This window comes from Pinus tabuliformis, chromosome 4_2 (assembly GCF_031772625.1).
Source record: "Pinus tabuliformis cultivar Carrire ecotype Pingquan chromosome 4_2, CPIR1, whole genome shotgun sequence".
In the NCBI taxonomy this organism is placed as follows: domain Eukaryota; kingdom Viridiplantae; phylum Streptophyta; class Pinopsida; order Pinales; family Pinaceae; genus Pinus; species Pinus tabuliformis.
In genome coordinates this window covers 421656146-421671779 of record NC_142304.1, presented here as the reverse complement: position 1 = coordinate 421671779, position 15634 = coordinate 421656146, and the positions used below count along the sequence as shown (strand labels likewise).

Genomic DNA, 15634 nt, shown 5'->3' with positions numbered 1-15634 from the left:
AGGACATACCTTATAAATATCCAGACGAGGTATGTGCCTTGAGAGACAATGATAAAAGGTGTCTATTAGTTATTGTCTCTCCAGCATTGTGCTTTGATCTTGTGGAGAGATAGAGTTGTTAGTTAAGGCCTTGCTATGTGACAATGTTGGTTGATATGATGAGATACACTGATATAAGCCGATATGATAGCTTATGAGATGGCTTACCAATTCAACTCTTCTTATGAGAATTCTTCAATATGAGAATGTCCAAGTACCATGTATGGATTATGAATACCTCCCTAGTTAAGAGGGATTGTTGAAATATGTAACTAGGTTCGGTCTTCATAATGTCTATTGTAATCATGACTTGATGTATTTGATATTAAAGAGAAAAGAAATTTATTATTGTCATTCTTGAGGCAAGGGTTTCATGCTTGAGATAAATTCATTTATAGGTCAAGCGCCCATTGAGTGCTTCTACGTTTGTCATAGAATTATGAAGTCAAAAGAGTCATTGTCATACATGTAAGACCCCTTTGAGAATGTTGTATCTTGTAAATAAAAAATTTATACAGTCAAAGGTGTCATAAAGACCCTCCAAGACCTTGTCAAACAAGTCGGCCTCATGGATAGCAATTCGACCTCCTAAGAAGCCTATATATAGGAGACAACTCGGCCTCCTATGGACACTCACTCATTCCTCATCATCCAAGTGAAAAGAGGCAGAAGAAAGGCAAGCGAAGAAGGATAGAATGAAGAAGAACGAAGTTTTTGGGTTTATTCTCTATCTTCTCCTCACACATGTGAAGAATAGGGAAACTTTACAACAACAAAAGTAAAGTTGCAGAAGAAACTACTAGAAAGTCGAAGTCAAAGAAGAAATTGTTGGGAAGTCGAAGTTGCAGAAGAACCTGTTGGGGAAGATCGAAGTTGCTAGAAGTTGCTGGGTCGAAATCGTTGGAAGCTGCTAGGTCAAAGAAGCTGGAAAAGTTCATCAAGAAGGAGAAGTTTGACTCGGTCTTGGAGGGGTCTTTGTCAAGGGTCTTAGGTCTTGGAATTCATCATCTGAACATTCCATAAGAAATCTAGTTGCCCCTAGATTTCTCAACACAAGGCACTGGCAAGAAGTAGTTTTGTTCATTTCAAAGATAAGTTGGGAGTTGTACAGAATCCCTTCCTCACTAAGAGGGAGTGTTGAAAATAGTAGCAAAGAAGGGTTCGTTGATTTATGCCTTAATCAAAGGGACCACAACGAGTTTCTCCTTAGCATGCTCGAGTTTCCTAAGAATTGGGATGAGTGATGAAGTAGTTAATTAATGCGCATAAGTGGAAGGCCAAGTTTATTGTCTTCTAGTGCGGGTTAATTTGGGAAAAGGACAAGTGACTGAGTCTCAAGTTCTAGAATTGAGATGAGACGAGTTGCATGAGTTAGTTCAACTTAGTGATATAATTTGCCAAATTTAGCCATTCGAGTTTCTTAAAAGGAGGAACGAAGGCATAATTGTAATCATTATTGTATGCACTAGCTTGCGTGTGAGCTTGTGAGAGAGCGTGTCAAGCAGGAGGCTTGTGCGAGTTCATAGAGGGAGAATTTGCCTTGGGAATGTGCTAGGAAATAGGAGGAATTTCCTAAGAAATAGGAGCTCCTCGTGCGCTAGGAAATGGGAGGCTATTTCCAAGATTTGCGCAAGGATTTCAAAGCTCATCCAGGCAAGGCAAGAAAGCATAGGGATCAGGGGTCTTGCAAATTGTTTCAAGCTTAGTTCAAGCAAGGAGATCATTGTATTCTCTATTGAAAAAAAAGAGTGTTTTGTAAGAGATATATTGCTCATTCTTCTATCAATAAAATTCTCTAGCAAGCAGAAGGATTTCCCAGTTGGGTTCCCTAGAAAAATTGTGTTTTTGAATTGTGTGATTGTGTATTTATTTTTGTTCCTATTCCGCATCAAAATAAGTAGGGAAATTTTGTGTCTATATGAAAAGAAACTAGTTTTCAAATCGTTCATATTAGCAGTTGCAGAATTTCGCGGATTTTCTACGTTATAGTTTGTTAATATAATGAGTTGGATTGAAAATTTTAAAAAGTTATCTATTGTGCACTAGTTGATTTGTTGTTGTGTTTATTTCGTTGTGCAAAGTAGTCTTGTTCTGGCATTTGAGTTGGTTGTGTCAGAGATTGTAAGACCCAAAAGTAGATTCTCTAGTGTCGTGGAAATTCAACACTTAAAAGTTTTTAGGATTTTATGATTGGCAGGATTGCAACATTTCCATTGAATTGTATGGAACGACATTTAATCAAAAGCACCCTGTCCTCTATGTACCTTGATATTTGTGGCACTGATTGTTGAACTCCTCTATCATGACCCTAGTAAAAATGTACCCTTCACTCGAGCAAAATCCTTGTTTAGGCATGTTAAGCTTTTTCTATCTTATTTTAATGCTTTGAGGGTGATATTTATAAGGAAGAACCCAATATAGGCAATGACCTTGATGTTATGTAGCTATCTACTGTAGCAATATTTTTTGGACTCTACACACCATTTAGAGCCTCTTTGTGAATGTATTTTGGTTCAAAGATGGATTGCACTCAATGTTATTTTGTTTATATGCACCCTTACTTGCTATATACATGAGAAACTTTGCATATATGTGCATAATGATTTGGATTCATATGTATGCACATGAATTATATGTTTTTGTTCAAAAATTGAAAATTTATGTATTTTTTGGTCAACCAATCTTTTAGTCTAGTTTTTTTCCCAATTTCGGTCCAAATCAAGTTTTTGGGGTCAATCAATCAAGTTTTGATAACATCTTTGAGGATGTCCCAACGATTTTCCATCAAGTAAACAAGGGAAAATCCATTGTTTTCATTCCCATGATTCATCTCAAATGATAACTCATACACTTAATTCCAAAACTTGGTATTAAAGCTTTAGTAACAAGGTCAACATGAGAGAATAAAGTAATTATTAATGTGACACAAAATTCTACCACTTGATTCCAAAACTTGGTATTTATAACATGGTTAACATGGGTAGAAGGTTTTTATAGTCGTATAAACATTTCCCAAATGCCACAAGTGATTATTGATATGGAACTCAATCATGCCATATGGATATGTCATTTAGAAATAACTTGTAATACATGAAACATATAACAACCACAAGCCAAAGAGGGCCCATGAGACATGACACTAATACCCCTTAAAATGTAAAATGATAGTCCCTAGGTGACGGAGGATGCTATAATATCAACCTTGGCACTTGAACCTCAAAGGGGGTGTCCAAATTGTTAAAACTTTTTGTGCAAAATGCATCGCCAACAAACTATTTATTATTATTATGATTGAATTATTGCACTGAGAGAAGCAAGGTGTATTCTACAAGTTAGTATGAAGGACATGTCTAATGTTAGTGCCCAAGGTTAACTTGGCATGTGGCATAAATTGGTTCAATACATATTTTAAAGATAATAAAATAGTAACGTAGATCAAATATGTAACATCTGTGCATATAGATAATAATATTCCAAAAATAAAATTCATTAGGTTAAAAGGAAAATTGTAAAAAAGAATATATATAGAGGGGGGGGGGATCCAAGGAATTATCTCAACCACTTATCACCAATGTTGTTAGGCTTTGTGTTAGTTCTGTGTTAGAAAGTCTTGATTTGATTCCCCTTGGGTTAAGCACAATAATATATGCTAATACGTTTATCAAGAATGTCATTCACGAAAATGAGGAAGCATCCCCTTGATTTCCCATGAGGTCTTCCTAGGAAATATGTATATACAGGCCTACTTCTGTATGCAACAACTTTACAAGAGATGCCATCCACAAATGTAGGGAAGCAAATCTTGGATATCCCCACAAGATTTTCCTTCAAAATCAAGAGAGAGAGAGAAGTTGATACCCAGTGGGCTAGCTCAAGTGATTGAGTGCTTTGAGCTTTGTGTAGAGCTCTCAAGGTCAATCCTCTATAATGGCGGCTGCAACATGCCTCACTCAATGTTTATAGGATGTTAGGCATCATCATCAATGCTAACATGTTTACAATGGTACCATCTATGAAATGCACAGGGGCTTTCCTAGAACCATGGGCTGACCCTGAGGTAGTGGTAGCACTTGTGATTGCATGCAACTAGATTATACTAAAAAATTTATCAAAGTCTACCACATGTTTCTCTCTTTAAAAAGCCCAAAAAGTTAGCTCAACCAGATGTCACCACTCTTGTTAGACATTTAGCTAGTTTCATGCCAGATTTATATCTCAAATTTTTGTTAATCGATAAGAGTTAACATGGATCTACTCTGTAAATGAACCCACCTTGTCTCCGAACTGTTGTCCATGTAGAATTGATCACATAATGCAATAAACCCAAAAGAAATTACTCATACCAGAGATTGTTAAAATCTTGGGATTATTTGCATACCCCTGGCGCAAGGTCGAATCCAGTGGCATTTGTTGCAACGCCTGAGAGAAGAAGAAGTGGATGGTTCCTTGCAGGGGCCTGGACATGGACAAAATTTATTTGAGAACCATCTATTACGAATTAAAAAACAAGGAGTTGACTTTATTTGCTTAATAAATATATAATAGCAACCTCTGGAGGAGGATTATAACGCCAGAGTGCGAGCCTCCAATTACTGTCTGGTACGGCAACATAATGCAATTCATCCGCTGTGCAAATTTGGGGCTTTTCCATTTCCAATTTCTCCACCCCCACACCGGACGCTCTGCAGAAGCTCCTCTTCTCCGTCTTCATCTTAAAACCGCCCCTTCTGCAGCACCATTGACTTCCATATGGAGCGCCTAGATAACACAAAATTGGGAGGACTGGTTGTTGAACACGATAAACAGAAGAAGAACGCATCGCCATGGCCATATTCATCTCCATGCGATTCTCAGACTCAATAATGTCCAGTTTCAGCCCTTTCAAAGAATATCAACATCTGTGTAATGTTTTGTTTAAAAAGGTCTCATGTTAAATGCAAGCAAACGCAATTATGGGAACACAACGAAATTAAATGAAAGAAATTAAAAAATGAAGAGCTTTAAGGAAAATAGCAGTGTGGCGCCTTATCCCATTGTACCTTTGTATACTTTTAATAGTGAACTGCCGACTGTGGGAACTCATTCATGAAAAAACTGTTCAAAAATGACAGGCAACAATGACACGTCGGGGAGTGGGACAACAAAGCAAGTTCAGAATCTTTAAGACACATTTGTTTACTGAATGGTATCTATAAACACCGTCCATTATGTCTTATTGATTTATCAACCTTTTTTTCTATTCATTCTTTTTTAATTTGATTTATCAACGTTTTTTTTTTCTATTCATTTTTTTTAATAATGGGATAGTTTATTGAGGAAACGGTTTTTTTTAATTATTTATTTAGTTTTTATTCAAATTTGGATAAAGATTTTTAAGAATGGTAATTTAAGATGTTTATTGGTTGAGTTAAAAAGTGTTTCAAGGATTTTTTAATAATAATTTCAATTGAAATAGTATTTTTAGATTTTGACCCAAAAAAAATTAAGGTATTGAATTTATTTATACATTCAAAAACATATTTTAAACAACAACAAATCATAATCTTGCTTGAAATTGTAGAAAAATGTTTATTCTATTAGTTAGAATAAGCTATTTTTTCATTTTCTCTCCTTTCTATAGATTAGTGAAATATATTTTAATTTTAATTCAATTTAATATACTTTAATTGTTTTTTTTTTTATATTTGCCAATCAATTTTGTTTAAGATTTAGAAAGAATATGTTAGATTTGTAAGTTTGTATTGTATAATTTTAGGCCTTATCTAAACATACTACGTTTTGGAGTTTTTGACTTGTTACTTTTTTTTCGCCAAATCTTAATTTATGTTGTTTAAAATGGGTTTTTGACTACATATATGGATTTAATACCCTGAAAAAAGGCACTTAAATTGTGGAGAGTTTACAACTTAAACTTGTGATTCCAAGAAATCCCTACATATTTCTAAGTAAATTAAGAAAGGAGTTGTCTTTAGTGCGACTTTTTGGACTTTTTGGTGCCGGAATCCAGTGGAAAAATTTGAGGTGAAATCTTGAGTTGTGTTATTTAAACTAGTTTTTTGACTTGTATATATGGATTCATCACCCTCAAAAACCCCTAGGGCACTTCAATTGTGCAGGGGTTACCCATCAAACTTGTGATTTCATTAAATTCCTGCCGTATTTTAGAGAAATTAGACCAAAAAACCCACTGGAAAAGCTTCCAAAAAGTCACACTAAAGACAACTCCATTAAGAAAAGGAGTTGCCTTTAGTGCAAATTTTTGGACTTTCTGGTGCCAAAATCCGGCGGGAAAAATTGAGGTGAAACCTTGACTTGTGTTATTTAAACTGGTTTTTTGACTTGTATATATGGATTCAACACCCTCAAAAACCCCTAGGGCACTTCGATTGTGCAGGGGTTACTCATCAAACTTGTGATTTCAATAAATTCCTGCCGGATTTTAGAGAAATTAGACCAAAAAACCCACCGGAAAAGCTTCCAAAAAGTCGCACTAAAGACAACTCCATTAAGAAAAGGAGTTGTCTTTAGTTCGACTTTTTGGACTTTCTGGTGCCTGAATCCGGCGGAAAAATTTGAGGTGAAATCTTGACTTGTGTTATTTAAACTAGTTTTTTGACTTGTATATATGGATTTAGCACCCTCAAAAACCCCTAGGGCACTTCGATTGTGCAAGGGTTACCCATCAAACTTGTGATTTCAATAAATTCCTGTCGGATTTTAGAGAAATTAGACCAGAAAAACCCACCGAAAAAGCTTCCAAAAAGTCGCACTAAAGACAACTCCATTAAGAAAAGGAGTTGTCTTTAGTGTGACTTTTTGGACTTTCTAGTGCCAGAATCCAATAGAAAAATTTGAGGTGAAATTTTGACTTTTGTTATTTAAACTGGTTTTTTGACTTGTATGTATGGATTCAGCACCCTCAAAAACCCCTAGGGCGTTTCTATTGCATAGAGGTTACCCATCAAACATAATTTTCACCTTTCAAACTCTTTACATTTGTTCAATTCTTAAATCTATTTAAATATTCAAAACTAGGATTTAAATAATAAAAATTTATAATCTAGCTAAAAAATTTATTTCGAATTGTAAGTTTGTATTATATAATCTTCACCATCCAAATCCTTTAAATTTTTTCAATATCTTTGAATTTATTATACATTGAAAAATACAATTTAAATAAAATACAATGTAATTTCATTAAGAATTATATCACCAAATTTTAGTAAAAAATACAAATAAAATCTTTATTCGACCTAGAATAGACAATGATGGGGTGTATTGTTAAGTCGCTTCATGATGTGAAGGTCACTGGTTCGAAACTACGTGGGAAAAACCTAGTCATGGTAAGGATTGGTGTGGCCCCTTAAGTCACACTTTCTCAAACCAAAAATCATGTTAAGAGTTGGTGTAGAATAGACAGTGATGAGGTGTATTGTTAAGTCACTTCGTGATGTAAAGGTCACTGGTTCGAAACTATGTGGGCAAAAATCTAGTCATGGTAAGGGTTGGTGTGGCCCCTTAAGTCACACTTTCTCAAACCAAAAGTCGTATTAAGAATTGGTGTAGCCCCTTAAATCACACTTTCTCAAACCAAATTTTAAACCTATAATTATCTCTAGAAAACACAAAACTTACAAACAAAAAATATATATAATAATTAAACTGCATTTTTCAATTTTAAAAAAATAAAAAAAAATAAAAAATAAAAAATATATATATATATATATATATTAAATATATAATTTTAAAACAAAGATATTAATTTAAATTTTTAATTTTTTAATTAATTATAAAATAATATAAATTTGAAATAAAATAAAAAATATTTATGAAAACAGAAAAAGAAATTAATTAAAAATAATATATAATTTAGTGGAAGTATCTGTTCTTATGTGTATTAATTGGAATGGCAGGTGTATTAAAGGTTTGGGAAGCTTGACCATCACGTGCATTAAATGGACAAGCATAACAAAGGTACGCTAGTGTGACATGGGTATGGGTGATATGGGTTTAATATGGTATTCTTTATGTTTCTTGAAAATTAAATATGATATCTTGTCGAAAGTTGTTTATGACAATTGGTATGGGTGATATGAGTTTAATATGGTATTCTTTATATGTCTTGTCAAAAGTTGGATATGGTTTTTAATTATGATATCTTGTCCAAAGTTGGATATGGTTTTTTAATTTTTGTTGAGCAGGTATTTAAATATTTTATAGTTTTATTTTTAATTTGGGTGGTTGAAAGTACAACTTGTTTTTTTTTCATTTTTGTGTAGGGATATGGATATGTGGGTCTAGTATGATTAAATTAAAAGAGTACATGACTTTTGGATAGAGATTCACATCTTAGTGTGTCTTATGTTGGAACATTAAGTGGGGAATCAATATTTTTATTACAATTAGTATTTATTAATTTTTAGAGCATTAAATAATAAAGAAACATTAACACATAGAAATAATAGTGCACACAAAATTTTTAGGAGGAAACTTTTCCGAGAGAAAAATCATTGAACGCTTTTCTAATATGGTTTATGAGTACAATACAAGGGAAGCACCAATTGCCCAGTACCCTGGAAAAGTGTTCTAGTTTTATTAGGCAACACCAACTCCTGAAAGGATGCTCCTACACCATGTTTTACTAGTACCCACTAGAAGGACGCTCCTATGCCTTGCAAGCTCCAACTTTCCCTTGCACTACCCTACCACCTTGAAGTGTTTTCAAGCTACAATTTGAAGGAGAATTCACTATTCTGCCTTGCACCACCTAACCGCCCTCAAAATATAAATTAAGAATGAAGTGTGGGCTCACATACCAGGGACAATGACCCACTTACAATGATCTTCAATAATAATAAAAACTTGATTGCTTAAGTGCATTTCAGATTAACAATGACCTCATATTGTTGCTTGATGTTGTGACCATGAAACAGAGCAGTATGTACCTCATATCCTTAAATTGTAAACAACTGAAGTACCTGAACAAATGTTGCCTTCAACTTGTTGTAGATAGACCTGGAGATGATTTTACGCCTCTACGTTTATTTGTTGAAGATTATTTTGTTGTTAATAGATGCTATATAAATAGTCCTCGAGATCAGTGAATATTCATCACAGTTTCAAATTTCAAGCTTCAATAGAAACATCCACGAACAACCTTTAATTCAAGAGCCAAATTGGGCACTACATAAATAATACAAGGAAGATCAAAAGGGGGTCTTTTGGACTGACTTCAGAAATATTGATTCATAAGTGGTCAAACCCTTAGAACTGATTCCACAATGTGATGTACTGAACAATGACGCTTCAACATGTTTGTGGCATGTGCTTAAGTTATATATATATATATATATATATATATATATATATCACAAAGAATAACCTAGCTTTAGTACTTGCATCAGAGATGGCCGAAATTGCCAATTGTACAGAACTAATGCTAGTGAAAGCAAGGTGTGTCTTAATCACAAGAGATATCTTATATTATATAACAGTGTTTTGTTGTCTTCAAGATCTTTGAACCCTGTCAAAGGGAATGGATTTAATCAAGTCTTAATTACAAATTCCTCGCATACATCTCCAAAAGAGACAAAGCTCATAAAAGGTGATATGACAAGAGTTTGGCCTGCTTCACTAGGCTGCAAAGGAGTTGAGCCAAGTCGCAGAGAAGGAGATCGCAAGATATTATGGAAATAAACTAGTGCCGTGATGAAACCCTTATAATCCTCAACAAAAAACCCTTCACAAAATTTAGATCCCAATAGAAATTCCCTTTAATTATTCGCGGATCTACTATAGATGATATTCAAGGAATGTGCTCAGAATTTTCTCAAAAGAAGAGGACTAAAATCAAGGGAAAACATTGTATACTGAGGCCTGAAATCAGAGTTAGGTCACTGTGTATGGAGGGCCACAAGCATGTGTTAAATAGCCTTAGTGAATTAGCACAGAACCTTGCCACTAGACAGTCTTTGATCAAGATGTGAACCCATCAAAACTCCTGCAAGAAAATTTAAATACCAACGAAACCCAATACCTAGAGGGTGTACCAATTAACCCATAGAACGATAAACCCTTTAAAATCTAGAATGCAAGATGCCCTTTAGATTTGCAATAGTTCATCTTCCATTGGCATCTCAATAGATGTTTACTTGGATGTCCACAGGTCACAGAGAAAGAATATGAGTCTTATTTATGCACATAGAGCGTAGATTGGCCTTCAATTTATAATCATGAGGAGAGAATACAATGGTGCCAAGTCGACCTTCCATAGTTTTTTATTTTTTATGGACCAACAAATATTTCAGATTGAAACCGACTAATCTTGGTGGGGGGGGGGGGGGGGGGGGGGCACATTAGTTATGGAGTTACCCAAATCCATTATTAAAAAATTCCTTAGCCCATGTGCACATTAAACAAGGTTTAAAGTTAGTTGTTACATAACAAATTAATCTGGTCATACCACTTGACTTTTGGGGTTTTTGACTAAGTTCATGGATCATTAATTTCAAAAAGTAATATCCCCATAATCGCGAGGTCTCGCTAGACATACCATATACCTTCGGAATTAGTATCACGCAGAGAATCCAATAAAGGTATGACTCAAGAAACCATGATTTTCCATGTCATTTTGGTCAACAAAGATGAGGTATCTTCTGGTGTTGCTTGGGTTGACATCAATGACAACCATATTTCAATAATCTCCCCCTTTATCATTGATGGAAATACATGTACTCCCTTGTGACCACTTCTCCCCCTGACACCATGCATTTGATCTTCCTGACCTATTTTCTCTCCCCTTTGATATCAATGGCAAAGGGTGACTCCCCTTTACATGCTGCCTACTTCTCTTTTCCTGTAACATGCCTTTGCTCCCCCTACCAGCCAAATTGAAAGAGATGAAGATCAATGTGGACCTAGTAAAATCTCGAGCTTATGCAAAAGATACTCAAAAATTTCTCCAGGTAGAGGTTTAGTGAAGATATCAGTTGTCTTCTCCTTAGTCCCAATGTATTCAACCTCGGTGTTCTTTTCTACAACATGTTCTCGAACATAATGATATTTGATAGCAATATGTTTCATCTTTGAGTGCATGACGATATTCTTAGAGATGTTGATAGCACTTGTGTTGTCACAAAACATTCAAATGGGCTCATCAAACTTCGCCTGGAGATCCTGCAAGGTTTGTTTCACCCAAAGAACCTAAGTACAACATGTTGTTTATGTTATATATTTTTCTTTCGTTGTAGATAAGGGGACTAAAGGCTATTTTTCACTCAACCAATATGTAAGACATCCACCCAAGTAGAAAGTTGCTCCACTGGTGCTCCTACAATCATCAATGCAACCAGCCCAATCTACATATGTATAAGTTGTAATAACCAAATCATTTCCCTTTGGATACCACATTCCAAAATCAATGGTTCCGTTAAGGTATATGAAAATCCTTTTTACAGCAAGCACATGAGATTATTTTGGTAATGCAATCATTGTCATTGATCAAGAAAGAAATCCAAAAGTAACTTTCATTTTTGGTTTGATTGCTTAGGAATTGAGATAATTGAATTTCACGAAAATAGTTTCATTGGCTCATGAAGTTTTGAAGTACTAATAGATCTTGTAGGCATATTTGACTTATAGTTCATCAAATGGCACATGGATCAATTCATTGCACCTTAAGCATATTCCTCGAAGAAGATCGAACATGCCTTTTATATCGAGACTAGGAATTCCTAAGAATTCGTTCAACTTGTCCAATTGCCTGCATCACATCTGGTCTAGAAGATGTCACATACAATAGACTAATTGATATATATAAACTTTGATCAACATCCTTGCTCAATTTACAACTTATCACCATGGGAGTGCTAACTAGTTTGCAATCCTCCATTTGAAATCTCCTCAACATGTCCTAGATATACTTGGATTGAGAGATGAAGATTCCATCATCTTCCAGAGGGATTTGAAGTCCCAAGAAGTAAGTCAATTCTCCAAGTAAGGACATCTTGAACTCGTTTTGCATGTCATTAGAAAACTTCTTCCTCATCTTGTCATCGTCACTGCCAAAAATGATATCATCCACATATACCTCTATGAGCATCAAGTTATCTTGTCTGATCTTTATATATAAGTCTCTATTGGCATTTCCTCTTGTGAAACCTTGCTTCTACAGATACTTGTCTAAGCGAGCATACCATGCTCTTGTTGCTTGCTTGAGACAGTAAAGTGCTTTCTTTAACATGCAAACTGAGTCTTTCTTATCAGTAAGCATAAATCCTTCGGGCTGATTTATCTAGAATTATTCTTCTAGTTATCCATTCAGGAAGGTTGATTTGACATCCATCTGATATACTTTGATTCTTCTTGAACAAGCATATTCCAAGAACATATGGATGGCTTCCATTCTAGCCACTGGAGCAAATGTTTCTTCGAAATCAACTCCTTCAACTTGTGAATATTCTTTGCAAACCAATATGGCTTTATTTTTGGTGACATGTCCATATTCATTCATCTTATTCCTAAAGACCCACTTTGTGCCTGTGACATTTTTTTCATCCGATCACGGCACCAATTACCATGTATCATTTTTTTCAATTTGATCAAGTTCTTCATTCATGGCCTTGACCCAATGGTCATCATTGCTAGCTTCATAAAAGTTATTGGGACCAATGGTGGATAATAAGGCAAAATGTATTTCTTCCACCATATGTGCTTGTCGTCTTCTTTTGCTTCCAGTTCATGCATCTATATCTCCAATAATTTGTTCTAGCAGGTGATTTTTCTAGTACCATCTCTTAGGTGCCTTAGAAGATGCTTGAGAGGTTTGTTGATCAGTTTCTCCTTGCTCAACTATTGGTTCCTCTGGTTCTTCTTCCAATGGATATTCTTCCTTCACCTTCTCTTCTTTCCTTGGTTCTTTTGTTTCTTGTTCTATTGAATCTTGTTTGGTTTGTGTCCTACAACCTTCATCAAATGTCACATTGATGCTTTCCACTATTTTGTTGAGTCTCATATTGTAACACTTGTACACCTTTCTTTTGGTGGAGTACCCAACAAATATGCCTTCGTCCACTCAAGAATCTAGCTTGCCAATATTCAAGTCATCCCTCTTTATATAGCATTTTCTCTTGAAGACTTTGAAGTGCTTGACATTGGTTGGTCTTCCTTTCCATAGCTCATAAGGGGTTTTGTCACTGTTACTCCTAAGCATTCCTCTATTTAGAACAAGAATTGTGGCTTCTATTGCTTGGACCCATAATATATTGTTAAATTTTGAGTCACTTAGCATGGTCATGGCCATTTCTACTACAATCTTGTTCTTTCTTTCGACGACTCCATTTGGGCCGAGTTATCCTAGCTACTGAGAACTGTATTTTAATGCCATGTTCTTCATAGTAGTGCTAAAATTTCTTAGATGTGAATTCACATCCGTTGTTTGATCTTAAGCATTTTATCTTCAGATCAGTTTCATTTTCAACCATTTCTTTGTATATCTTGAAATGCTTAAAGGCTTATGATTTCTTCTTTATGCAACTGATAGTTGTCATTCAAGTATAATGTAACAACCCCTGGTTAAAAGTTGATGTAATAAAAGTTAATAAAGGCAAAATAAGACCATGGTTAAGGGACACTTATTCCAAGTTGAATGGTGGGCAAAACACCCTAGTGGGTGTCACTTCAATTTATTATGGCTAAGGAAATTGACAAAGGCAACGATAAAGGCTGTGGAAAGGAAAAATGACATTTTTGGCACATTTATTTATGAAAATAAAGGAAAATAGGAGAAAAGGAAGGTGAAAGGTCACACGCTGCATGTGAGGAGGAAAATGAAGGAAAATAATGGAAATTGAAGAAAATAGAGGCCTCGTTGATGAAAAGGCTTATGAGGATCATTTGGAAAGCTTTTGGCTTAGGCTTGGTCAGTGTAACCTCTTAGTTAGTTTAGTTTTGGAGCTCCCTCATTTTTCTCTCTCTCACACACTCTTGGACACTTAGAGTTTTCTTAGAGTATTCTAGCATTGGAGCAAGGAAGGGAAAAGCAAGCAAAGGAAGGACAAGGAAAAGAAAGGAAGTAAAAGAGAAAGCAAGGAAGAGCGGGATCAAGAAGCTTCAGTAGGAATACTTACAGGTAACATATTGCATGTGTGATTTCCTAGCTAGTTTTCACATGCATGGCTTTGCATGTTGGTATTTGGTTCTCTAGTTGTCGGTGTCATGGTTTTGCCGAGTTATGATAATGGTTTCAGCGTTTCCTTTCCTTTTTCCAGATAACCATGATGTGATGGGATTATTTGTTATGAAACCAGCTCAAGAAAAGATAGAAAAGATAGATCAACGCCTTAGAATTCAGCCTTTTCGAGGTGGCAACCTCCTTTACATTACATAAATGAACAATTCTTGGATGATTCAAATGACAAAACCTCCTTTCTATATATAGGAGTCTAAGAAGTCACAATATAATCCAGCCGACCTAACAATAATAATATAAAGCCACAAAAATAACAATAGAGGGATTCTATGGGGCACAGTAATAACAATATGGGGGCAATAGGGCACAACAATATTAATAAGGGGTATAACTACAATAGTAATGGGGTAATCACTAGTATTATAGGGACCCAACATGCCCCTCTCCTTCAAAAAAGTGTTGTCCTCAACGCTTGAGTAGTTCTGGATACTTCTGCATAAAATTCTCATCCTCCCATGTGGAATCTTCAGCGGATAAGTTCTTCCACTTGATAAGATACTCTGAAATTGATCGATTTCGTAGCTGTCGAGTTCTTGTTTCTGTGACTGCTTCCGGTTCCAATATAATTTTTCCTTCCTCGTCAAGTTCTGGCAATATTGTTTGAACTGGGAGCTTGTCGCCTATAACCTTCTTTAAACATGAAACATGGAAAACTGGGTGCAATCGAGAAGCTGCAGGAAGCTCCAATTTGTATGCCATAGTACCAATCTTTTGCAACACCTTGTACGGACCATAATACTTTGGTGATAATTTATTATCCTTCTTAGCTTGCTTGAGGGACATTTGCTTATATGGTTGTAGCCGTAGGAATACCCAATCACCTACATCAAAACTTCTTTCACTGCGATGTTGATCTGCCTGTTGTTTCATTCTATTTTGTGCCAACACGAGGTTATCCTTTAAGAGTTGGAGGACTTGTTGTTGATGTTCGATGTGATGTTCCACTGCCTGAACCTTAGAATTTTCTCTTAAATATGATGTGATGGATGGTGGTTGATACCCATAAAGTGCCATAAATGGGGTCATTTTTGTTGCTGTATGGAAGGAAGTGTTATACCACCATTCAGCCAGAGGCAACCATTTGACCCATTGTGTCTGTTTATCAGATACAAAGCAACGAAGATATCCTTCCAAACATTTGTTTACTATCTCAGTTTGCCCATCAGATTGAGGATGATAAGATGAGCTATGAGCTAACTGAGTACCAAGACAAGAAAATAATTATGTCCAAAAATTTCCAGTGAAAATGGGATCTCTGTCACTTACAATAATCTTTGGGTTTCCATGTAGCTTTTGAATTGTTTCCATAAATGCAGTAGAAACTGTACTGGCTTTAAATGGATGTGA

At 35.4% G+C, this 15634-nt stretch overlaps 1 protein-coding gene across 2 annotated transcripts in view; it reads right to left on the bottom strand.

Moving 5' to 3' along the window:
- Window positions 1-5206, bottom strand: part of LOC149169744 (uncharacterized) — a 178887-nt gene extending 173681 nt beyond the window's left edge. The window contains exons 1-3 of one of the 2 annotated variants that reach the window (XM_089428791.1): window positions 5079-5206; window positions 4589-4937; window positions 4418-4495 (exon numbers count right to left, since the gene is read on the bottom strand). In XM_089428791.1, the coding sequence (XP_089284917.1) occupies window positions 4418-4495; window positions 4589-4882 (372 nt within the window). In that variant the 5' untranslated portion in view covers window positions 4883-4937; window positions 5079-5206. Of the gene's footprint in view, window positions 1-4417; window positions 4496-4588; window positions 5054-5078 lie in introns of those variants that run through there. The other variant, XM_089428790.1, reaches the window with a different exon arrangement.
- Window positions 5207-15634: the final 10428 nt, after the last annotated feature.